This window comes from Vicia villosa, linkage group LG4 (genome assembly GCF_029867415.1).
Source record: "Vicia villosa cultivar HV-30 ecotype Madison, WI linkage group LG4, Vvil1.0, whole genome shotgun sequence".
Lineage (NCBI taxonomy): Eukaryota > Viridiplantae > Streptophyta > Magnoliopsida > Fabales > Fabaceae > Vicia > Vicia villosa.
In genome coordinates this window covers 141,942,756-141,969,979 of record NC_081183.1, presented here as the reverse complement: position 1 = coordinate 141,969,979, position 27,224 = coordinate 141,942,756, and the positions used below count along the sequence as shown (strand labels likewise).

Genomic DNA, 27,224 nt, shown 5'->3' with positions numbered 1-27,224 from the left:
TAGCTACTGACTTAAGCATCGGAGAACCTTGCAGGTACCCCCCCCCCCCCATCTTGCTCTTCAAGCCAGACATTGCGCCTTGACGATTCTTCTGATCAGGTACGATCAAAGGCACATGCAAATAATAAAATAATGGAAAAGTTGGACTATATCGTATATAAATACGGTGTATATGTCAAAATGAGTATCAATATAGCAGCAACAATCTATTTTATTTGACAAGTACAAATACTAATCATATCATTTTAACTTTTTTTTTACAGATAAATATGCTATATGATTATGAAAATAAAACTATATTAAAAATAAACGTGTATTATTTATCTTATAATATCTATATTTCTTATAGATTATAGTGTGTAAATAATAAAGAAAATTAAACAAATTAAGTAATTTGAATTAATAATTTAAAATATATCAATATTGTCTCTAAAGAAATATAATTTGATTTTTTCTTTCAAAAGTCAAATCATTACTTGGAAAATCTAACAAATACTCTGTTTAGAATGAATTATAATCAAAGAATCATATATAAAAATATCTAAAAAACTAATGTATCTAGACTTGGTTTATAACAAGATACAACCTGTTTTTTTGGTAACAGTTCATGATTATGTTTTACTTAGGAAAATTGACAACAACTCAATTTTCTTTGAGGGAAATTTCCTTAAATTGATAACAATCATTGTACAATAATAAAGATACGAAAAAAACATTGATGGATGCTGATCAATTAAACTCCCATCTTATGGAACTAGAACTCGATGATGATGGCAGAATCAAAAGAACAGGAAATGTAACAACAGCAACAACACACATAATAACAGTAGTAATTGGAGCAGGAGTTTTAGCTCTATCATGGGCCATGGCTCAACTAGGATGGATACTTGGAATTGCAAGTTTGTTCATCTTTTCATTCATTTCTGTTTTTACCTATGGCCTTATGGCTGATTGCTATAGGTTTCCTGATCCAATCACTGGAAAAAGAAACTATACTTACATGCAAGCTGTGAAGGTTTACTTAGGTGGGAACATGCATGTGGTTTGTGGATCGATTTTGTATGCTAAACTTGCTGGAATTACGGTCGGTTATACGATAACTTCGTCGATAAGTTTGGCAGCTGTGGAGAAGATTGTTTGTGTTCATAGAAAAGGAGATGGGGTTGATTGTAGTAGCTCTTTGAATCCCTACATGATTGGTTTTGGGATATTGCAGATGTTCTTGTCTCAGATTCCTAACTTTCATGAATTGACTTGGCTTTCGACGATTGCTGCTATTACCTCGTTTGGTTATGTGTTCATCGCGATTGCTCTTTGTCTTTCGCGTATAATCTCAGGTATTTTGTTTATATATGTATAGTACTGATTGGATAATGTTGCAAAGGATTTGAGTTCATAGTTTTGTGTTTGATTAAGTGATGGATAACAATAGGAAAATGGGCACCAACAAGCATAACCGGAATCAATGTAGGACCGGAACTATCTCTTGAAGATAAAGTGATGAGGATGTGCAGTTCAATGGGAAACATCGCACTTGCTTGCACTTATGCTACTGTGATTTACGACATAATGGTAAAGAAAATCATTATTCAGATTGAGTTATGAAATTTGGATTCCCTGCATTGAGATTCTCTCGCACTGACGCATTCTATGTAATCTTGATGAGATTACAGTTAATACACTGAATGCGTGAATATGGAGAATCTTTAACAACGAATAGTATATCTTTAACAACGTATTATTTTTGTTTTAGGACACATTAAAGTCGCATCCACCCGAAAATCGACAAATGAAAAGGGTTAATGTGATAGGAGTATCGGCAATGACAATGATATTCCTACTATGTAGTTGTCTTGGCTACGCCGCTTTTGGTGACCACACACCAGGAAACATTTTTGTTGCATTTTACGAGCCATATTGGTTGGTTGCACTTGGAGACATATTCGTCGTAATCCATGTGGTTGGAGCATATCAAGTGTTGGGTCAACCATTCTTTCGTTTTATTGAAATGAGTGCTAGCACTATATGGCCTAAATCAAGTTTCATAAACAAGGAATATCCAATTAGTTTAGGCAATGCAACAATTGATTTGAATTTGTTTAGACTAACTTGGAGGACAATATTTGTGATATTTGCGACCACCCTTGCCATGGCAATGCCTTTTTTCAATCAGTTTCTTTCTCTACTTGGAGCAGTTGGGTTTGGGCCTTTAGTTGTGATCTTCCCTATACAAATGCACATTGCACAAAATCGTATAAGAAAATTGTCACTCAAGTGGTACTTGCTCCAAAGTTTGAACTGCATATTTTTGCTTGTTTCAGTGGCAGCCACAGTTGCTTCGGTTCATGAAATTAGTCAAAATCTCCACAAATACAAGATTTTTGCTTACAAACAATAGTATCTTTGTTAGTGTAATGAAAGCCTAAATTTGCAGGCCTTCTTTTAATATATTGTAATATCAAGATAGGAACTTCAAATTTTATTGTACTTATCAAATAATCCTTAGTATCATTTTAATTAATACTCACTGATTATTATAAGCTGAAACTTTCAAATTAGCAATTGAACTAGCTAATAACCTTAGAGTTGTGATGGAAACAGACGAATGATGAATGTAGAAGGCAAGATATAGAATCTGCCACTAAATGTGCAAGGAGAAGATATTATGGTACTTCTGTACTTATTGCCAATCTCATGGGCAAACATTATAGTAGGATCAACATGGTTAGCAGATTTGGGACTTCATGTGGCAGATTATGCAGCATTGACACTCAAAATTTTCCACCAAGGCAAGTTCCTCACGCTACAAGGAGAAGGAGCCAAGTCAGCCACACAGGCTCAGTTACACCATCTCAGAATATTGAATAACACTAAGTCTATTGCAGAGTGTTTTTCAATTCAAGTGGAGTAATGAAGCAGAAGAATCATTCTAGAAGCTCAAACAAGTTATGACTATTGCACCAGTTCTAGCCTTACTTGATTTTTCCCAACCTCTTATCTTGGAGACTAATGCATCAGAAATTTGGGATAGGAGATGTAATGAGATAAAAAGGGTGCCTTATATTGCTTATTTTTCAAAGATATTGGCTCCAAGAATGCAACAGCAATCAACTTATATATGATAATTGCTTGCTATTAATGAAGCCTTGGCAAATTTCAGACATTATCTGCTAAATTGGAGTAATAAGTTTACTTTTAGAGTTGATCAGAAGAGCTAGTAGAGTCTAATGGACCAGTAATATCAGAAACCTGGACAACAAGTATGGTTGCACAAATTCTTAGGTTATGACTTTAATATTGAGTATAAGCCTAGTTAAGATAATCTAGCAACAAATGCTCTATCTAGGATGTTTGTGCTAGCCTGGTTCGATAACACAATTCAAGGAAACTGAGGAAGGTATCCAATATGTGGTGAGTTGGTTTACTGTTTGGAAAGGAACACTAGTGATTCCTGTAGATAACAATATCATTCAGACCATATTGTATGAATATCTTAGCTCTCCTATAGATGGCACTACGCCAAATTTAAGCTGTAGCAGCGCAGCTACTAAAGCGCTTTTAGCAAAAGCGCTCTCGTATGGTTCGCTAAAAACAAAATTAATAAACAAGGGACAATGATGCAAAAAAAGCGCTCTGGTAGGGGGGGGTATGAGAGCGCTTTCAAAAAGCGCTCTGGTAGGGGGGGGTATGAGAGCGCTTTTAAAAAGCGCTCTGGTAGGGGGTGTTATTAAAGCGCTTTTGAAAAGCGCTCTGGTAGCCCATTTAAAAAATTATATTTTACAAACACACGCGTTTTGTTTCAGATCCAAAACACGCGAACCTTCTTCTTTCTTTCGTTGCTCCGTCTTCAAACTCCCTCCCTCCAGCAACCGTCTCCTCTCCGTCGTGACTCCCTCACTGCCGCCGTCCTCACTCCCTCTCCAGCCTTCAACCGACTCCGCCGCCTTCCTCACTCCATCTCCAGCCTTCAACCGTCTCTTCTCTGTTCAGGTTAGGGTTTAACCAGTAAGCGCTTCTCTCTCTCACTCTCTCTAGATTTTCTTTCTCTCTCCGAAACTTGATCCAATTTTCCTCCATATTCGTCTTCTCTCATATCTGTATTGAACCGCAACAATGAAACTGCAATATTCATTACAGTTTTTCAGGATCTACGTTTTTCATGTTTATACTTTTGATTTTCGTGCTTTTTGGTTTTGGTGATGAAATTGAAGTTCTGATTCGTTTGATCTGTGTTTTTCTGGTTCGTTAGGGTTTATTTGAATGGGGAGAGGAAATATCGTGATAAGGATGATTGATAATTCTATGAGTAGGCAAGTTACGTTTTCGAAGCGGAGAAACAGTTTGTTGAAGAAGGCGAAGCAGCTTGGAATTTTGTGTGATGTTGATGTAGGAGTTATAATCTTCTCCAGCACTGTACAACTCTATGATTTTTCAGGAATCCAGTTGGTCCAAAGATGCAAGTTAATGGTAGAGGGCATGCGAGAATGATAGACCTACAAGGGCTCCATGTAAGTGAAGCAATTCACGTGCTGAAACATGAACTGGGTGTGCTAAGAGGCACAACCAGAGCTACAGAGCAGCGTTTGCAGGTTTAATTTTCTTTTCTGCTATATCTGTTTCATCAACTTTTACATGATTCAAGATTTTCTATATGTAGTTAGTAATAATCACGTTTTTCTATTGTAGGTTGAGCTTCAAACAGTGGATGGACTGGTAAAGGATAGAACACAATGTGCCCCTGCCGATTATGTTCCACAGAATATGAATCAAGTAATTGTACCCCGAAGTCTTCTGTGGCAGGATCCTTCGGGGTACAGTTACTTGATTCATATTCTGTGACACAATACAACATAGCTCAGGTGACTACTGGTTCTCCACTAAAGCATCAATACAACATAGCTCCAGATAATACAGGAAGCGTACATTGGTTGCATAAGAACTCGGAAGTTGTTTCCCATTTAGTTGTTTTGGTTTAGAAATATGTGAATTGGTTTAGTTGTTTTGGTTTAGAAATATGTATATATGTATTTTGATTTACATTAATGGTATATAATATAATACTTTTTTTGTATATAATCGATATCGATTATAATGGTATATATCGATTAGAAATGATAAATTATAGGTTCATGAAAAAATACTGCCAAAAAATAGTAAATTACAGGTTCTGAAATATTGCTGCCAAAAGTGCAAGTTTAGAAATAATAAAAAAATTATAAAAATAATAGACACCTACAAAAGCGCTTTTCCAGAAAAAGCGCTCTCATAGGCCACCCTACGAGAGCGCTTTTTCCAGGAAAGAGCTCTTATAGGGGGGTCTACCAGAGCGCTTTTTCCAGAAAAGCGCTCTTATAGGGGGAGTCTACCAGAGCACTTTCAAAAGCGCTTTTGTTACCTACGCCAGCGCTGGCTTTCACAGCGCTTTTAAAGCCCAAAAAAAGCGCTTTTAAAGCCCAAAAAAAACGCTTTTAAAGCCCACGCGTGTTGTAGTGTGGTCATGCAAGCATTACTAAGACATTACTAACCTTCATTCAGTTTCGGAATTTTTCATAGCTTTGAAGGTTCTTTGGGAATAACTTGAAGCATATCTTCCTACTCCTATCCCAAAACCAACCTTGTAGGGATTCAAAGAGCTACTACAATCAACTTCATCTCTATTTTTTTATAGTTTTGATGGTGTCACTATTTTTTAAATATTTTTAAGTTGTTTTTAGAGAAATTAGTGTCTTGCTAATTCAAAACATCAGAGTCTTAACTATGAGATCCATATTTCTTTCATTCATCTTATTGAAGATTAAATGGAGACATTCTTGTGATTCATAAAATTTGTATTACAATTTTTTGGTTGGTTTTAAATTGAAAAATATGTCCTTCCTTACATTCACGTTGCGTCCATTAATCACTCAAGTCATTGAACTTCATAGTTTGCATTCAATAATAACTTAATACTTATAATAAAGTTGCATATAGAATTGTGTTTCAGCTGCTACTACTGACGATATTAAGTGTTATGTGAAAAGTAGTTCCTAAGTGTGAAATTTATCTAAAAGACAAGCTTAGATAATCAAGGTTGGCGGGAACATCTTCTAATAAGAAACTTTGATATTCTCTACTCAAGGAAAGGAAATCCGCAAACTGATTATATGCAGCCGATTTAAATTTTTTAGAAGACTCAAAGAAACTTGTAAACTAATAATAAAGTAAAATCTAAACTAATCATAACGGAAACAAGAGTAACTGGATCATGCTTTAGATTGTCCTCCCAAACATCTATTTATACATGTCTGTACCAAAATATTATAAAACCTCAAAATCTTGGTTGAGAAAAAATAAAATAAAACTAAATAGTCTTAGCTAAAATGTCTTCCATGGTACTCTTAAGTCCCTTTAGATTGTCCTCCAAAACATCTATTTCCACATCTTGGTTATTCTCATCAATCAAATTTGTAATCACAGCAATTGTAGATTCGATAATCTCAATTTCCTGACAGGAGAGCTTTTGATTAATATCCTCTTTCTTTAAAGCATTTCTCATTTTGTAAATGTAGTCATCCAATGCATTCATGGTTGTGGCCTTCCTTAGGAATTTCTTGTCTTCAAGTTGGTAATTCTCAGCTTCTTGAATTAATTTTTTAATTTCCTCACTTGACAACCTATCTCTGTGATTGGTTATTCTAATCTTGCTCGCAACTCCAGAAACATTATTATTAGCTGAAACAGTCAAAATACCGTTTTCGTCAATAGCAAAACAAACATTTGAGACAAGGCTGCCGCGAGGAGCTGGGGGAATGCCAGAAAGACGAAAAATAGCAAGCAAATTGTTGTCACTGGCTCTTGTTCTCTCACCCTCATAAACCTCAATTGAGTCCTCGGTTTGGTTATCTATGACTGAATAATATGATCTTGTCTTCATGACAGGAATGCAAGTGTTCCTAGGAATCACCACACCCATGATATCTCCGTGTGTTGACCTGCCAAGAGACAAAGGTGTAACATCCTGCAGCACCAACTCTGGAACAGTCATAACGCCTTCACTCAACAACGCAGCCTGAACAGCTGCCCCATAAGCCACAGCCTCATCAGGATTAATGCTTTTGCACAACTCCTTCCCATTGAAAAACTAATAGCTGCTGTACTTTGGGAATTCTAGAAGATCCGCCAACAAGGACAACATCATCTATCATGCTCTTGTCCATCTTAGCATCCATTAGACAACTTTCAACAATCTTCATACACTCATTAAAAAGGTCCATATTCATTTCCTCAAACTTGGCTCTATTGATTGATGAAGAAAAGTCAATGCCTTGAAATAAAGAATCTACTTCAATAGTGGCTGTAACAAGGAAAGAAAGTGACCTTTTCGCCCTCTCACAAGCCGTTCTCAATCTTCTCAAAGCTTTTGAGTATATCGCACTAATGTCTCCTTTGTTCTTTCTCAACCTCGTCAAAGCTCTTGAATTCCCACTAATGTCGACTTTGTTCTTTCTGTTGAACTCTTGTACAAAGTAGTTCACCATTCTGTTATCAAAGTCCTCTCCCCCGAGGTGAGTGTTTCCGGCAGTGGCCTTAACTTGGAAGACGCTGTCCTTAATAGTCAGTATAGAAACATCAAACGTGCCACCACCAAGATCAAACACTAAAATATTCCTTTCTTCAATACAACGAGTTCTCTTGTCAAGGCCATATGCAATTGCTGCAGCAGTAGGTTCATTCATTACCCTCATAACATTGAGACCAGCAATAACACCGGCATCTATAGTTGCTTTTCTTTGAGAATCATTAAAATAAGCTGGCACAGTTACAACTGCATTCTTAACCGGTGATTCTAAATAATTCTCGGCAATCTCTCGCATCTTGGTGAGTACCATAGATGATACTTCTTCGGCATATAGTTGCTTTTCTTGATCCTTGTACTTAACCATAATCATGGGTCTGTCATTGTCACCAGCAATGACCTTGAATGGCCATAAAAGAATATCTTCTTGAACAATAGGATCACTAAATTTCCTACCAAGTAACCTCTTAGCATCTGAAAAAAATAAAGATATGAATAAGGTTCCCTACACTGACCCGAGAATTGTAAATAGATGCATGAACTTGTTATAAATAGTTTATAATTAGATTTTGGAAGAGTAAAAGAATAGAAGTTTATACCAAAGACAGTGTTTTGAGGGTTGGCAGAAGCTTGATTCTTAGCAGCATCACCGATCAATCTCTGATTCTCTGTGAATGCAACAAAAGAAGGTGTAATTTTATTGCCTTGATCATTGTGAATGATCTCCACTCGACAGTGTTGTTCTTGCCATACTGCAACACATGAATAAGTTGTGCCAAGGTCTATTCCCACAGCACAATGCGCTTCCTGTTTTCTTTTCATATTTGGGTTTCCTGTGTCAAGAAAAAAGTTGATATGGTTTCTTTTCTCAAGAAAAAAGTGATAGGGTTTCTTCAAAAGAAAAATACTCTGACTGACATATATATAGTGATTTGATAAATACAAGTAACGATAAAATTAAATTGATACAAAATAAAAATATTTGATTTGATTTGATTAGATTAGTATGTTAATAAATGCCAAGCTGTATGTCAATAAATGTGCTTGCTATAGATATTTTCGGATATTGTATCAACAAATTTAATTGAATCATAGTTATATAAATATTTGAAATCTACTAAAATCAAATCTATTTGTTAATTAAATTCTATTTTCTTTTAATGATAAAATAAAATTTATGATTGTGGTTTTAATTAAAATTATGTCATATTAGTTTTTTTAAATTAAAATTGTGTTTTAATTGAATAGTAGTATATGATTGTGGTTGATTGATAGTGTAAAAATTTAATTAAGTGCATTTTTTTTCTCTTTTATTTTTTATTTGGACGTAGGTATAGGTAGTTTATAACCTGCATATAAAAAAAAAAGAAGAAAACACAATATAATTAAATTAATACAAAATAAAATAAAAATGTAATTGATTTGCCCAAAATGCATGTAGATATGATTGGTAATAATAGTTTTTTTTTTAATTTTCAAAACAAATAATATCTGTGTAGCCAAAAACAAAACATCCTCAAAAGTATACTTGCAACAAGTCAAGGAATACCAAAATGGTGACAAAGTCAGGCATAGAATAAATCTAAGGCAGACTTTAAACCCTATAAGAAAAACATAAGCTAGTTGAACCAGGATTCCACTCAAACAATGGCCGCAATCCTAGGCCATAGATTAGCACACTCCTTACTAATAGGACCAGTAATGGCAGAACCTTACATGAAGACACCGTCCTTTCGGCGAACATCATCGTATCTCAACAAATATAATTTGACCAAATCATAATTATATAAATATTTGAAATTTACTCAAATCAAATATATTTGCTATAGTGTTATCAGGCAGAACAAATTCAGTGATTGGGTTATTACCTTTCTTGGTAGATTTTAGTTCAACACGAAGTTGACAAACTCAAGCTTTCATGTGAGCATTGAAATACTTGTGGATTCTATCCCAAACTTCAAACACATGTTTGCACGAGAGAACATGAGGAAGCACGAATTTAGAAATAGTAGAGAGAATCTGAGGGTTCACTACTACTTTGTGCACTCTTTGAGTGAGAATGGCACCCTCCACTTGTTGATTCCATAAAAAAATATTTGTTCTCTTGTAAATCGATAGCTTTGGATCAAAATGATGTGAGGAAGATGAACCAGATGCAGGAAACGCAAAGCTTAAAGTCTGAGTCATGTTATTGATTGGTGTAGTTGGTTGGTGCAACTTGAGAAGCTTCCTTGACATTCATTTTAGTATCAAATCATTCTATCAAGGAGGATTTCTTTGTAGGAGTTGGTATCAAGGTACGTTATTCTTGGTATTAAATTATTCTGTTTTGTTTTGGCTGTGTTGTTTCTAATTTTCTCCATTTGGTGGTGTCATGTTTTTGTTTCTATTTGCGTTTCAGGTCATTTATTCATCTAGTTTTTTTATTAGGATGGACGATTTAAAACAAGTTTGGCATGTGTTTCTTTAAGTAGGAATCTCTGTTCTGTTGCAACGTTTTTGTGTCTTTAGCTGCGGTTTTTCCTTGCTTGTTGGTGCAATCATGTAGTAGTTTCTTTTGCTCACAAGTGCAATCATTATTTTTGCTGCATTATTTTTGATAGGCTAGGGTGGGACTGCAGTTTTGATGTTGAAGTATTTTGTGTAATCTTGATATGTTAGAATCATGTGTTATGTGTGTGGATCATTTTAATGAAGTTTCTTTCTCACTTGTATTTGATTCTATTAATTTGAATATGATACATGTTAGGCCACTGATTCAATTATTTTTTACAAATATATTAAAGAATAGAAAGAAGCAACTGCAAAACCACTGAATATCAAAGGAAACACCTAAATCTGCAATTTCAATTTCCCGGCATTTTTTAAATTGAAACCAAAGGTAGTTCAATATTATGTTCAACAATGAGACACTATATAAATTGAGACCCGACACAATGATCATCATATCAAAGATGAGTTATCTATCATCTCCTGGTAAGCACATTCATCCTTCTCAGTCAACTGAACAAACCCATCAAGTACAAGAAATTTGCCATCTGTTAATGACTGTAAAATGTGTACAACAAGTTATTTTTAGCCTGAAGAAGACAACAATATAACTCCAAACGATTTCACTCAAATTCAACAACTATATACACCAGGAAAATGTTCTATTCTTATTTTAATTTTTAAATAATGAAGATAAAGGTAAATTATGCACAAATAATCATAACATATTAATAACAACAACATAACCCAAACACGGACTGATTTCATATTACGCGTTAGTTGAAATTAGCTTATGCATCTCAACTTTTTAAAAGTTGTCCCATTCAATTCAACTTCTCCATAAACATCTACATCTTTATAAGAACCTTTTTCATGAGTGAAAAAGTATAACTTAGTTTAACTTAGGAGCTCCCATTAGGTGAAAAGCTAACTCAAACTCTACAATAGACTTCAACAAAACAACATAAGTTTTTCTTTCGTTAGGAGGGGTCGGCTACATGACTAGATCTTAACCATATCTATGGATGTCATTGTATTCGTCCATAAATTTATTCCTCGAATTTGATCACCTTGAGAAGCAACCTAATGAAACAAAGGAATATTATTGGACTTTTCATTAGTCATATATTAATATTTATAACCTTCATAGCAGCAGATAGAAACTCCAAATCTGCACCCTTTCTTCGTGTTCCAAATGGAGGATTCAGTGTAACTGTATCGACAATTGGACCTGGCGAAAGCACTGATATTACTATTGCTTTCTTAACGGATAACTATCACAAGATTATATTGTTTGACAACTACCAGAACAAGTCACTAACGCATGAATACTAGTAAATAACATACATCTAACGCCTATTTGGATTAACTTTTTTGAGAGAGATTACCTACTGACATAAGAACTAGTGAAACTATTTAGGAGAACTTATGCAAATGGCTTATGACATATCTATAAGCTCTCCAAGATAGATTCAGAAAAATAACTTATAGCTTATATGAATACGGTTTCTCTTTATTTTATCTCTTGTTATAGAAATAGCTTATAGATAAGTACTTCTATGATAAGTCCTTATGCTAAACCAGGCCTCATATAATTGCCAATAACTATGAACACTACTTATAATAGGTAATAGGTAAAGCAAAACAGAAGGTTAGACTTACACATACACGACTCATAAGCCAAAAATCAGGTCTGGATTCCAATGTAGCAAATCTTAAGAAAGTTAGATTAACTCTTCACATAGGTTGGTTGAAGTTAAGTGAACATGAATTATTGTTTTTACAGTGTTAACTATACTTTATCTTGCTAAAATTAGGGAAGAAATTGTCACAACAATGCATTGACATAGAGTGAAATAAGTAATTATTTAATAAATAAATAATGTAAAGTGGAGTTGGAAAAGAGATATTCTCTACTCAAGCAAAGGAAATCCACTAACTGATTATGTACACTGCTGTTGGCATGGTTTAAACAACATGTCTGTACCCAAATATTATAAAACCTCAAAATCTTAGTTGGGTAAAAATAAAATGAAAACTAAATAGCCTTTGGTAAAATGTCTTCCATGGTAATCTGAAGTCCCTTTAGATGGTCCTCCAGAACATCTATTTCCACCTCTTGGTTATTCTCATCAACCAAATTTGTAATCACAGCAATTGTAGATTTGATAATCTCAATTTCTTGACAGGAGAGCTTTAGATTAATATCCTTTTTCATTAAAGCATTTCTCATTTTGCAAATGTAGTCATCCAATGCATTCAGCGCTGCGGCATTCCTTAGGAATTTCTTGTCTTCAAGTTGGTAATTCTCAGCTTCTTGAACCAATTTTTTAATTTCCTCACTTGACAATCTATCTCTGTGATTGGTTATTGTAATTTCACTCGTTTTGCCGGTGGAACTTTCCGTGGCAGAAACTGTCAAAATACCATTTTCATCTATAGAAAAACAAACATCGTAAGTGTGACCACGAGGAGCTGGGGTGTGACCAGATAGAGTAAAAGAACCAAGAAAATTGTTGTCACTGGCTCTTGTTCTCTCACCCTCATAAATCTCAATCAAGGAATACGATTGGTTATCTTCAAGGGTAAAATATTCTCGTGTATTTTTGACAGGAATGCAAGTGTTCCTTGGAATAACCACACTCATTATATCTCCAACTATTGATCTGCCAAGAGACAAAGGTGTAACATCCTGCAGCACCAATTTTGGAACGTTCTCAACGCCTTCGCTCAACAATGCAGCCTGAACTGCTGCCCCATAAGCCACGGCCTCATCAGGATTAATGCTTTTGCACAACTCCTTCCCATTGAAAAACTCCTGTAATAGCTGCTGTACTTTAGGAATCCTAGAAGATCCACCAACAAGGACAACATCATCTATCATGCTCTTGTCCATCTCGGCATCCATTAGACAACTTTCAAAAATCTTCATACACTCATTAAAAAGGTCCATATTCATTTCCTCAAACTTGGCTCTATTGATTGATGAAGAAAAGTCAATGCCTTGAAATAAAGAATCTACTTCAATAGTGGCGGTAAGGAGGAAAGAAAGTGACCTTTTTGCCCTCTCACAAGCCGTTCTCAACCTCCTCAAAGCTTTTGAGTATATCGCACTAATGTCGCCTTTGTTCTTTCTCAACCTCGTCAAGGCTCTTGAATTTCCACTAATATCCACTTTGTTCTTTCTCTTGAACTCTTGTACAAAGTAGTTCACCATTCGGTTATCAAAGTCTTCTCCACCGAGGTGAGTGTTTCCGGCGGTGGCCTTAACTTGGAAGACGCTGTCCTTAATAGTTAGTATAGAAACATCAAACGTGCCACCACCGAGATCAAACACTAAAATATTCCTTTCTCCAATACAACCAGTTCTCTTGTCAAGGCCATATGCAATTGCTGCGGCAGTGGGCTCATTCATTACTCTCATAACATTGAGGCCAGCAATAACACCGGCATCAATAGTTGCTTTTCTTTGAGAATCATTAAAATAAGCTGGCACAGTAACAACTGCATTCTTAACCGGTGATTCTAAATAATTCTCAGCAATTTCTCGCATCTTGGTGAGTACCATAGATGATACTTCTTCGGCATATAGTTGCTTTTCTTGATCCTTGTACTTAACCATAATCATGGGTCTGTCATTGTCACCAGCAATGACTTTGAATGGCCATAAAAGAATATCATCTTGAACAATAGGATCACTAAATTTCCTACCAAGTAACCTCTTAGCATCTGAAAAAAATAAACATATGAATAAGATTCCCTAAACTATCCTAAGAATTCTAAATAGATCATGAACTTGTTATAAATAGTTTGTAATTAGATTTTGGAAGAGTTAAAGAATAGAAGTTTATACCAAAGACGGTGTTTTGAGGGTTGGCAGAAGCTTGGTTCTTAGCAGCATCACCGATCAATCTCTGATTTTCTGTGAATGCAACAAAAGAAGGTGTAATTTTATTGCCTTGATCATTGTGAATGATCTCAACTCGATGATGTTGTTCTTGCCATACTGCAACACATGAATAAGTTGTGCCAAGGTCTATTCCCACAGCACAATGTACTTCCTGTTTTCTCCTCATATTAGAGATATTGTAATATTAGCGTTTCCTGTGTCAAGAAAAAAGTTTATATGGTTTCTTTCCTCGAGAAAAAGTGATAGGGTTTCTCCAAAAGAAAAATACTCTGACTGACATATATAGTGGTTGATTTGATTTGAATAATAGAAGTAACGATAAAATTAAATTGATACAAAATAAAAATATTTGATTTGATTTGATTAGTATGTCAATAAATGTGCTTGCTATAGATATTTTTGGATAAATGTGCTTGCTATAGATATTTTCGGATATTGTATCAACAAATATTATATAATTGAATCATAGTTATATAAATATTTGAAATCTACTAAAATCAAATATATTTGTTAATTAAATTCTATTTTCTTTTATTGATAGGGAATATTTGAAATCTACTAAAATCAAATATATAAGGACCACTTTGCAATGTAAAGGGAACTAATTTGAAGAAGATAATAGAATACCACTTTCTCTCTTACTTTTCTCTTCTCTACCTCTCTTTGATCTCTATCGTTTTAGTTAGTTTTATAACACGTTATCAGCACGAAGCTCCCAGGTATGTTTTTTTTGTTTGATTTAGTTTCAAGCTATTATATGTTATTTGATTAGGATAATATCAATTGTGATTTTCATACATCCTAGAAGGATTGCAAGAAGAATACTAAAATATCCCAAAAGGATTTCATAAAGATTTTTTGATTTATCGATCTAAAATTTTATAACTTGTAATATGCTCATTAAAAGATTGTCATTCCGGAAGAATGACACACATAATTTTAATGTATCCCAGAAGAATGATTATATTTTTTAGATCATTGTTTATAACAAATTGCTTATATAATTCTTGAAGAACTTATCAAACATCCTTGAAGGATAGCAAAACAAATTATTAATATAGTTCTTGAAGAACTTATCAAGCATCCCTGAAGGATAGCAAAACAAATTATTTATACAGTTCCTGAAGAACTTGTCAATCATCCCTGAAGGATAGTAAAATAAATTAATTATATGACGATATAATTTTAGTAATATGATTTTATATGACTAAATATGTTTAATTTTATAAGGGATAATTTTTTTATAATTATATGATAATATGTTCATATGCATATGTATGATTAAAGTGTTTAATCATGAGATACTATTATATTGATTTTAAATTATATTGGAGGTATTAAATATCGTTGTATTACACAACATAATTTGGACAGAAAATGTATAATAGAAAAGCTACCGACTTTTCCCTCGGGCTTGGACTACACTTATATTAGTACACTTTAAGCACATGTCATTGTAAACCAGTAGTTTACAAATTACGCTTAAATGCGTCGTTGGTAAAATCGGTTGGGTCATCTCGGATATAATATGATGCGAATAATTTGTATTGAAGAACCAGAAGTTTCTTCAATCCATTAAATTTTTGTGTGTTTCTAAAAGAAAATAAAAATATGAGAAATTGCGTTTTTATGACATTAACTGTTGCATCGACTAAAATATCATGCATATGTCTCTATTCACAACCAAAAGTTTGTGAAATTATTTTCTCACCTAATTAGACTAAGATCTTGTTTTCTGAACTTTTTTTTATAGAAATTCCTGTATAAGTATCACATATATTATTAAAATTGATATTGAATATCATGTAATATATGTTCATAAAAAGAAAATGGACCCGAAGATCCATTCTTTAGACGTCTAAAGTTAATTATATGGTTGATACTTATGAGATCATCAATTCTAAATTATATATTTGAAACACCCAAAGTATGATATTAAGATATTTATTCGCATCAAGCCAACAAGATACTATATCTTAGTCCTTCCTAATTTATTCTAATATTTCTCATCTTAGTGAACATTTGGATGTGTTGTGTATATTCCAATTGCTCCAATATAATACATTAAGATGAGTCACGAAAGAATATTGGAAAAATATAATTAATATGAATCTCAATTTTGAGGATATAATTTGAGCAAATAATCAAATACTTGATTGTAGCCCAGTAGGCTGATTATTACTTGATATAAATTAAGTTTTCCAATATTAGGGGGAGAGAATAAGCAACTGAAATCATGAACAAGAAGTTCAAATGAACAGCTGAAATCATGAACAAGAAGTTCAAATGAACAATTTAAAATAAATTGTTGTCTTGATCCTCGTACAAATCAATATGAATCAAAAGTTCAAAATATTATTCATTTGCAAAGTTTATGAAATAAATTATCAGCTGATAATACTCCACTCAAAGTGGATTCTCCTATTGGATAATATAATATTGCAAATGAGTTGTTGCTGCGCCTGAAGCGTGGTATGAAAGTCGGTTCCAATGTTAAAAGTCCTTTACTAAGAAAAGAAACTAAAGATGACCCAAGTGAGGATATGAAAATGCTAAGAGCACTTTGACATAATTTAATTTTTAGTTCCAGAAGAACAAATCAAGTACTTGAAATATGAAATAAAGAGATCTCGATAAATTATGTCATGGATGAAATGGAATGGAACTGAAATTGAGATAACCAAATAAAGTCAATATTGACAATGTCTTTGTATACAATATAGCGCTAAAAGTGATCAGTGATAACGAGGATCATGAGTCAAAGTCTATTAAAGATTGTAGACTAAGTGAGAATTGGCCAAAATAAATATATTCAATTGAAGAAGAATTAAACTCATTTTACAAGTGACTCACTTTTGGACCTGTAGTCTGAACACTTCAAGGTGTGAAACTAATTGGATATTAATGAGTTTTTATGAAAAAGAAAAATAAGAATGATATGAAGTTTGATTTATCGCTCAATTATTTTCACAAATACCTAAGATTGATAAAACATATTCACCTGCAGTGGATTCAATCGATTTTTGATAATTAATTAGCCTTGTAACACATGAAGGGCTTAATTTGAACATGATGGATGTAATTACATCTTATTTATATGGTTCACTTAATAGTGACATTTACATGAAACTCCCTGAAGGGTTCAATACACCAGAGGCACATAATTGTTGATCTTGAGAAAACTACTACATCAAATTGAACAAGTCTCTCTATAGACTAAAAGAATTCGGACGCATGTGGTATAATCACCTCAGTGAATATTTACTAAATGATAAATATACAAATAACTCAATTTGTACTTGTATTTTCATAAAATGATGTGGAAAAGAATTTGTAATAAAATTTATCTATGTAGGTGACGTACATATTATTGGAACTCCTGAAGAGCTTCCAAATGCTATAAATTTCTTAAATAAAGAGTTTGAGATGAAGGATCTAGAAAAGACAAAATATGTCTAGGTTTGCAAATTGAGCATTTGGACAAAAGAATATTTGTACATCAAGAAGGCTATATAGAAAAGTGTTGAAATGTTTCTATATGGACAAATGTCACATGTTTCCTACTCCAATGATTGTTATATCATTGGATGTAGAGAAAGATCCTTTCAGGCCTCAAGAAAATGATTACAAAAATTACTTGGTCATGAAGTATCATATCGTAGTGCAATTGGAGCACTAATATACCTTGTTAATTATAGACGTCTCGATATATCGTATCTGGTCAATCTATTACCAAGATATAATTATTCGCCTACACGAAGACATTTGAACGGAGGAAAACATATACTCTGTTATCTTAGAGATGCTGGTTACTTGTCAGATTCTCACAATAGTAGATGAGAAAGAGGTTATTTGTTTACATGTGATGGTACAACAATTTCATGGAGATCTATGAAACAAATCATGACAACAACTTCATCAAATCCTGCATATCTATTAGCACTACATGAAGTCACTTCGAAGAAGAAATTTTTAGCAACTACTATAAAGAATATCGTCTCACATATAAATGTATGCATGAGGGGGAGAAATAAATATTTTATGCACTCTTTTTCCCTTCACCATGGTTTTGTCCCACTGGGTTTTCCTGGTAAGGTTTTTAACGAGGCAGTTCACTTTCAAAGGATATTGTACTCTTTTTCCTTCACTAGATTTTTTCCCACTGGGTTTTTCTAGTAAGGTTTTAACGAGGCATATCCTCAATGGACATCCAAGGGGGAGTGTTATGAAGAAATATTATTGTGGATGTCCATATATATTCTTATCTTTCATTTTCATATTCTCTATTAAGTGGTATAGTAAAGTTATGATTTTTCACCTTCCTAATGTCCTATAAATAAGGACCACTTTGCAATGTAAAGGGAACTAATTTGAAGAAGATAATAGAATACTATTTTCTCTCTTACTTTTCTCTTCTCTACCTCTCTTTGATCTCTATCGTTTTAGTTAGTTTTATAACAATTGATACAAAATAAAAATATTTGATTTGATTTGATTAGTATGTCAATAAATGTGCTTGCTATAGATATTTTTGGATAAATGTGCTTGCTATAGATATTTTCGGATATTGTATCAACAAATATTATTTAATTGAATCATAGTTATATAAATATTTGAAATCTACTAAAATCAAATATATTTGTTAATTAAATTCTATTTTCTTTTATTGATAGGGAATATTTGAAATCTACTAAAATCAAATATATAAGGACCACTTTGCAATGTAAAGGGAACTAATTTGAAGAAGATAATAGAATACCACTTTCTCTCTTACTTTTCTCTTCTCTACCTCTCTTTGATCTCTATCGTTTTAGTTAGTTTTATAACACGTTATCAGCACGAAGCTCCCAGGTATGTTTTTTTTGTTTGATTTAGTTTCAAGCTATTATATGTTATTTGATTAGGATAATATCAATTGTGATTTTCATACATCCTAGAAGGATTGCAAGAAGAATACTAAAATATCCCAAAAGGATTTCATAAAGATTTTTTGATTTATCGATCTAAAATTTTATAACTTGTAATATGCTCATTAAAAGATTGTCATTCCGGAAGAATGACACACATAATTTTAATGTATCCCAGAAGAATGATTATATTTTTTAGATCATTGTTTATAACAAATTGCTTATATAATTCTTGAAGAACTTATCAAACATCCTTGAAGGATAGCAAAACAAATTATTAATATAGTTCTTGAAGAACTTATCAAGCATCCCTGAAGGATAGCAAAACAAATTATTTATACAGTTCCTGAAGAACTTGTCAATCATCCCTGAAGGATAGTAAAATAAATTAATTATATGACGATATAATTTTAGTAATATGATTTTATATGACTAAATATGTTTAATTTTATAAGGGATAATTTTTTTATAATTATATGATAATATGTTCATATGCATATGTATGATTAAAGTGTTTAATCATGAGATACTATTATATTGATTTTAAATTATATTGGAGGTATTAAATATCGTTGTATTACACAACATAATTTGGACAGAAAATGTATAATAGAAAAGCTACCGACTTTTCCCTCGGGCTTGGACTACACTTATATTAGTACACTTTAAGCACATGTCATTGTAAACCAGTAGTTTACAAATTACGCTTAAATGCGTCGTTGGTAAAATCGGTTGGGTCATCTCGGATATAATATGATGCGAATAATTTGTATTGAAGAACCAGAAGTTTCTTCAATCCATTAAATTTTTGTGTGTTTCTAAAAGAAAATAAAAATATGAGAAATTGCGTTTTTATGACATTAACTGTTGCATCGACTAAAATATCATGCATATGTCTCTATTCACAACCAAAAGTTTGTGAAATTATTTTCTCACCTAATTAGACTAAGATCTTGTTTTCTGAACTTTTTTTTATAGAAATTCCTGTATAAGTATCACATATATTATTAAAATTGATATTGAATATCATGTAATATATGTTCATAAAAAGAAAATGGACCCGAAGATCCATTCTTTAGACGTCTAAAGTTAATTATATGGTTGATACTTATGAGATCATCAATTCTAAATTATATATTTGAAACACCCAAAGTATGATATTAAGATATTTATTCGCATCAAGCCAACAAGATACTATATCTTAGTCCTTCCTAATTTATTCTAATATTTCTCATCTTAGTGAACATTTGGATGTGTTGTGTATATTCCAATTGCTCCAATATAATACATTAAGATGAGTCACGAAAGAATATTGGAAAAATATAATTAATATGAATCTCAATTTTGAGGATATAATTTGAGCAAATAATCAAATACTTGATTGTAGCCCAGTAGGCTGATTATTACTTGATATAAATTAAGTTTTCCAATATTAGGGGGAGAGAATAAGCAACTGAAATCATGAACAAGAAGTTCAAATGAACAGCTGAAATCATGAACAAGAAGTTCAAATGAACAATTTAAAATAAATTGTTGTCTTGATCCTCGTACAAATCAATATGAATCAAAAGTTCAAAATATTATTCATTTGCAAAGTTTATGAAATAAATTATCAGCTGATAATACTCCACTCAAAGTGGATTCTCCTATTGGATAATATAATATTGCAAATGAGTTGTTGCTGCGCCTGAAGCGTGGTATGAAAGTCGGTTCCAATGTTAAAAGTCCTTTACTAAGAAAAGAAACTAAAGATGACCCAAGTGAGGATATGAAAATGCTAAGAGCACTTTGACATAATTTAATTTTTAGTTCCAGAAGAACAAATCAAGTACTTGAAATATGAAATAAAGAGATCTCGATAAATTATGTCATGGATGAAATGGAATGGAACTGAAATTGAGATAACCAAATAAAGTCAATATTGACAATGTCTTTGTATACAATATAGCGCTAAAAGTGATCAGTGATAACGAGGATCATGAGTCAAAGTCTATTAAAGATTGTAGACTAAGTGAGAATTGGCCAAAATAAATATATTCAATTGAAGAAGAATTAAACTCATTTTACAAGTGACTCACTTTTGGACCTGTAGTCTGAACACTTCAAGGTGTGAAACTAATTGGATATTAATGAGTTTTTATGAAAAAGAAAAATAAGAATGATATGAAGTTTGATTTATCGCTCAATTATTTTCACAAATACCTAAGATTGATAAAACATATTCACCTGCAGTGGATTCAATCGATTTTTGATAATTAATTAGCCTTGTAACACATGAAGGGCTTAATTTGAACATGATGGATGTAATTACATCTTATTTATATGGTTCACTTAATAGTGACATTTACATGAAACTCCCTGAAGGGTTCAATACACCAGAGGCACATAATTGTTGATCTTGAGAAAACTACTACATCAAATTGAACAAGTCTCTCTATAGACTAAAAGAATTCGGACGCATGTGGTATAATCACCTCAGTGAATATTTACTAAATGATAAATATACAAATAACTCAATTTGTACTTGTATTTTCATAAAATGATGTGGAAAAGAATTTGTAATAAAATTTATCTATGTAGGTGACGTACATATTATTGGAACTCCTGAAGAGCTTCCAAATGCTATAAATTTCTTAAATAAAGAGTTTGAGATGAAGGATCTAGAAAAGACAAAATATGTCTAGGTTTGCAAATTGAGCATTTGGACAAAAGAATATTTGTACATCAAGAAGGCTATATAGAAAAGTGTTGAAATGTTTCTATATGGACAAATGTCACATGTTTCCTACTCCAATGATTGTTATATCATTGGATGTAGAGAAAGATCCTTTCAGGCCTCAAGAAAATGATTACAAAAATTACTTGGTCATGAAGTATCATATCGTAGTGCAATTGGAGCACTAATATACCTTGTTAATTATAGACGTCTCGATATATCGTATCTGGTCAATCTATTACCAAGATATAATTATTCGCCTACACGAAGACATTTGAACGGAGGAAAACATATACTCTGTTATCTTAGAGATGCTGGTTACTTGTCAGATTCTCACAATAGTAGATGAGAAAGAGGTTATTTGTTTACATGTGATGGTACAACAATTTCATGGAGATCTATGAAACAAATCATGACAACAACTTCATCAAATCCTGCATATCTATTAGCACTACATGAAGTCACTTCGAAGAAGAAATTTTTAGCAACTACTATAAAGAATATCGTCTCACATATAAATGTATGCATGAGGGGGAGAAATAAATATTTTATGCACTCTTTTTCCCTTCACCATGGTTTTGTCCCACTGGGTTTTCCTGGTAAGGTTTTTAACGAGGCAGTTCACTTTCAAAGGATATTGTACTCTTTTTCCTTCACTAGATTTTTTCCCACTGGGTTTTTCTAGTAAGGTTTTAACGAGGCATATCCTCAATGGACATCCAAGGGGGAGTGTTATGAAGAAATATTATTGTGGATGTCCATATATATTCTTATCTTTCATTTTCATATTCTCTATTAAGTGGTATAGTAAAGTTATGATTTTTCACCTTCCTAATGTCCTATAAATAAGGACCACTTTGCAATGTAAAGGGAACTAATTTGAAGAAGATAATAGAATACTATTTTCTCTCTTACTTTTCTCTTCTCTACCTCTCTTTGATCTCTATCGTTTTAGTTAGTTTTATAACAATTGATACAAAATAAAAATATTTGATTTGATTTGATTAGTATGTCAATAAATGTGCTTGCTATAGATATTTTTGGATAAATGTGCTTGCTATAGATATTTTCGGATATTGTATCAACAAATATTATTTAATTGAATCATAGTTATATAAATATTTGAAATCTACTAAAATCAAATATATTTGTTAATAAATTCTATTTTCTTTTATTGATAAAATAAAATATAACGTGAAGATGTTATCTCCCTCTAAAATACTAACTAAGCAATATGTTAGAACTCAAAACACACGCACAAATGAATATAAATTTAGAAATCTTTTGAGGACCCAGAAAATTAAATTCAAAATCAATTATATTGACATAGCAAGAGGGTATTCAATTGATGAAAACACAATCAAATTCAACATGTCACTCTCTCAGAGCCACTGGCTTTCTCGTTCTCTCCCCAAATCCCTTTTCTCCATTCCCATAACCTATGCATCAATCTCCCCCCAAACCTTCTGCTGCCATTCATTACCACTTTCCACCACAGGTACCTACTTTTTGCAAGTGTAGTTGGTTTCAATTTTCGGATAACCCAATGGGCTGTGTAGTTTCTCTAACATAATTGTTTAACTTGTATTTGTGAAGATGGTGTGAAGCATGTTTTTGATGAACCTAAAGTTCAAATATTGAAGCACAAAATGGAACCGCTTGGTATTACCTTAGATAACTCTTGTTTTCCTGGGATCTACCATAACCTTTTTTGTCCAAAGGTATCAATTTTTCTTTTGCTCCACAAACCTATAATCTAGTTTTTCAATGTGTTTGGTTTTGTTTCTGAGTTTTGTTTGTTTTTGATATGCTAGTGTAAAGGTGGACAGTTAATGGAGAGGAGTTTGTCTTTTCACATTATCACTGATTGGTAAGCATCTTCTAAATGACGGTTCACTCTATTTATGTGTATACTGTATTGGAGTTTATGTGTTCTTGCATTTGGTTGTTGTAGTGAATTTGCAATGTGGAGGTGTTTTAGACCCACATGTGGTTGGGCTGGTCAGGTAAACATAACATGTCTGATGAGTTTGTGCCTCTTCACGAGCATAGAACTTTTGATCGGGTGGCGAATTGCTTATACATATTATGTGGTTATAGGTTTTTGCAGATGAAAGGGAAATGGAGAATAAGCCTTTTGGACAAATGGATGAGAAGAGCATAGGATTGGAACCACTTGGTCCTGAGGTATTCAAATTACTTTATACTGTTTCAGAAGTCAGAATAACTGTCAATTACCTTATCAGAGCCGATTCTCTACTTGCTTGTCCGTGCTGTGTCAATACATTGGCACTTTCGAGTGCTAGTCAGATTATTTGCTTATGATTTTTATTTTCCCTATTTTAGCTTGTTGCTTTCTTTAAGGAGAGACTGATATCAGAGAAAACCTTAAGCAGAAATGCTGTAATGCAACTGTCGGATGATAAGGTATTTTCAAGCTGTTGTAAAATCTTCTATTTCTTGTTTTATGATTGTAAAATTAGTTCTTTTTGAAACTAAAAGTTATAGAAGGAGGAGGAGAAGAGAATACAGACTGAGTACTCTGATGTTGATATTTATTTTACATGATGCATTATAAATGACAAAATGTTAATCCGCGTTGTTACTCATACTAGAATCTTGCTGAAATTTATGACAACATTCATTTTAGGGATATTTTTTCTTTAACATATTGCTAAAAAAATAGACCCTGATTGACTAATTGGTGTAGGATATAATGTGCATCAACAGAAACTATTTTCTCTTCCCACTAAATGAAGTCGATGAACCATTTCTAAATGGGAGCTATCCTTACTTCTTTCTAGGGATAACATTTATAATCTTATCTTGTATGCTAATGCTATCCATCATGACAATTGTGTTTTTACTTTGTATTTTTTGTAAGTATTTTATGTGCAAGGTTTAGTTCTTAGAAATCTAACTAGTTAGTTCTTAACTTTGTATTGCAAAATTTATGCAGAATGTTATTGCTTTTACCTATAAACAAAATGGGTTGCTTGTTGGTTGTAAGTACAGAGCTATGGAGAAAAGATTTTGGCAGGTACCATTTCCAGTTTGAACCATGTTGGCATGTTGAAGTTGTGCTTTAGTTTAAAGTTGAGTTATCTCTTATTATATGATTGTCATTGAAACAATATTAGTGTATAATTTCATACCTAGGAAGTTGGTTCCTTTACTGTGTAGCAGCGTTAAAGCACACATTTACCTTATCAACATAATTGATTCAGGATTGGAAAAGAAAATGTTTGGAGGACCAATTAGAGGGTTTACTAAGCTACACATTTTTATATGAAAGACAATTGATGCTGAATAAACTGATATTGATGCAAATGCTAAATTTGATGTTCAGAGAAAAGGCACAGCCAAGGTACTTTATGGACTTGACGATATTACTCACGCAACTGAAATCATCATTGTAAATTCCCTTCCATCCCTCTCTTATTTTGTTGAAATCCTCCAAACGGAACCTTCGAAAAGATAATTGAAGATATTTTTACAGTCTGATAATGATAATAGGTTGAGGGGGAAATTGATAAGCTTTCACTTGAAGAGGCTGGCTATCAAAATTGTGTTAGTGTTCCCATCGGCGCACCTGGAAAGGTTTCTTCAAAAGATTTGCCACCAATAGAAAAGGTTTGTGCTATTATTTGGTGTGATGCAAACATCAGTAATACTACTTGTCTAAAGTACATGTTTCAAACAATTGATTTATCTCTTAACCTATTAATTTGTGCATGCTTATCTTTATGAAACCAGGATGCTGCATATCAATACCTGTGGAACTGCAAAGCTTACTTGGATAAGGTACATGGATTTGTTGCATTCCCTTTCAATTAGATCTTTCTAGAGCAGAAGGGACAGCTTAGTAATTTGATTTCCTCTCTCCTATTCTTTTAGGCAGTTCGCATTATCCTGGCTACTGATAATGATCCACCTGGTCAAGCTTTAGCAGAAGAACTGACCCGGCGCCTCGGACGAGAAAGGTCATACATTCTGTCACTTATTTTTCATGTTTATAATAAGGAATTTATTTTTCATGTTTGCATTATCTGGACTCTTAATAAATTACAGGAGAGACATGTGGATTAAATGCTTTTGCTTTTGCTTGACATATAAGTTACTTATTGTATTTTATACTTACTAACTTATTTTCTTTCCATTTTTTGTTAACGGCAGGTGTTGGCAAGTACGATGGCCAAAGAAAGATGAATCCACCTTCTTCAAAGATGCAAATGAGGTATAAGTCTTGAATTTTTTGCTATTAATGATATATAATGCTTGTATATTCTGTTTTGAAGTGTTGAAGTTCATGATGTATATATTATTCATCTGTGGTTTATGCGTCTAGGTTCTCAAATACATGGGAGCTGATGCTTTGAAGAGAGTAGTTGAAAACGCAGAGCCATATAGTAGTACTCCATAATTTGATCACCTTAGCTCGATAGGTGTATCATTGGTGCTTTCGTCGATCATGAGTACTATTGATATTATAAACTATCTTCAATCCAAACTTGATGCTCGGGCAGCCATGTTTAGAAACCTCCTTCAAACCTCACTTGAATTGCATTATGATTCCATTCATACTACGCTGCATCAACACCTATTGGAGGTGGACTGAAAAGTGTCCAACATTTGTAACAGAACACCTACTCTGCCACCACATTTTGGTCCATTCACTCGCTCTCTCAAGTTGAAAGTTACTCATTTGATGGTTCTAATGCGACATATTGGATATTTCAGATTGAGTTTTTATTGTTTTTTTTTAATTTTCACAAAACACCAGTAATTTCACATCTACACATTGTTGTTTTTCACATGGATGGTTGCGTTGGTGCATGGTTTCAATGGGCAATCCGTTGTTTTTAGATGTTCAACATCCTTGGCCCATAGTGTATGAAGATGTTGAATGTAACCTTTCCAAGTTTTGTCATGGGTCTGTAACAGACTTCCACGCCCAAGTTAAGGATCTTATGAACAAGGTTAATGGAACTCATGAACCTTTACTTATCATTTTTTCATCACGGAGTTGAAAGGAAATTTACATTGTGAACTGCAATTCCATCGTTTTGCTACATTGGGGGAGGCATTTTCTATGACACGTGCTTATAAGGCGCATTTGGACGAAACATCTAGCCCATAAAATCTTGGACTCAGTAGCCCATCTCACTCAACTAGCCCTTTCATTGTAACCAGAAAACAACTAGTACAATCACTACTCCAAACCCAACTTCTTCTATGAAATCAACAATCTAACTACTCTCATATCCATATTAACAAATAATCTTCCCATTTACTTTCGCCAAAGATTTGGGATTGTCAATTCAAGGGAGTGTGTTTCTAGTGTGATAGGAAATGGGGACCTTCACATTGTTTTCACAACAAAAGCTTCACTCTTAGGATAATTTTCCAACATTTTTGTCATAGTTTTCTTTGATTATTTATTTAATTACAACTCTTTTTTTAAGGATTATTTGGCGCATTTGGAAATGGTGTTGGATTGTTTACTAACTAATTTTTTTGTTAAACTATATAACTTTTTGATTTAATAGAGATCTATGGATTACCAGATTGTCTAGTCTTAGTAGGGATAGGGATGACAGACAGACCCAAACCAACGGGGTCCACCCTGATGCATATATTAATTGT

At 33.1% G+C, this 27,224-nt stretch overlaps 3 protein-coding genes and 1 pseudogene across 4 annotated transcripts; 2 read left to right on the top strand and 2 right to left on the bottom strand.

Moving 5' to 3' along the window:
- Positions 1-629: 629 nt before the first annotated feature.
- Positions 630-2,517, top strand: LOC131595339 (amino acid permease 1-like). The gene is made up of 3 exons (XM_058867663.1): positions 630-1,337; positions 1,433-1,572; positions 1,754-2,517. Exons 1-3 carry the CDS (start codon positions 719-721, stop codon positions 2,396-2,398), a joined length of 1,404 nt encoding a protein of 467 aa, XP_058723646.1. The 5' UTR covers positions 630-718; the 3' UTR covers positions 2,399-2,517.
- Positions 2,518-6,340: 3,823 nt separating this feature from the next.
- LOC131595338 (heat shock cognate 70 kDa protein-like) lies at positions 6,341-8,377 on the bottom strand (annotated as a pseudogene).
- A 3,706-nt stretch (positions 8,378-12,083) lies between these two features.
- On the bottom strand, positions 12,084-14,121 carry LOC131599814 (heat shock cognate 70 kDa protein-like). Its single transcript, XM_058872066.1, has 3 exons — positions 13,899-14,121; positions 13,186-13,774; positions 12,084-13,131 (listed from the first exon to the last, which is right to left on the bottom strand). Exons 1-3 carry the CDS (start codon positions 14,119-14,121, stop codon positions 12,084-12,086), a joined length of 1,860 nt encoding a protein of 619 aa, XP_058728049.1.
- An 8,695-nt stretch (positions 14,122-22,816) lies between these two features.
- LOC131599813 (primase homolog protein) lies at positions 22,817-26,596 on the top strand. Of its 2 annotated transcripts, XM_058872065.1 has the most exons (13): positions 22,819-23,076; positions 23,175-23,299; positions 23,393-23,448; positions 23,533-23,584; positions 23,679-23,765; positions 23,925-24,005; positions 24,538-24,618; positions 24,928-24,993; positions 25,095-25,211; positions 25,335-25,382; positions 25,476-25,561; positions 25,755-25,815; positions 25,927-26,596. In XM_058872065.1, the coding sequence occupies exons 1-13, from the start codon at positions 22,950-22,952 to the stop codon at positions 25,999-26,001; spliced, it is 1,062 nt and encodes a 353-aa protein (XP_058728048.1). In that variant the 5' UTR covers positions 22,819-22,949; the 3' UTR covers positions 26,002-26,596. The 2 variants fall into 2 exon arrangements, 1 of the variants encoding a protein (XP_058728048.1); XR_009282926.1 differs by lacking the exons at positions 25,755-25,815; positions 25,927-26,596 and having other exon boundaries at positions 22,817-23,076; positions 24,806-24,993.
- Positions 26,597-27,224: the final 628 nt, after the last annotated feature.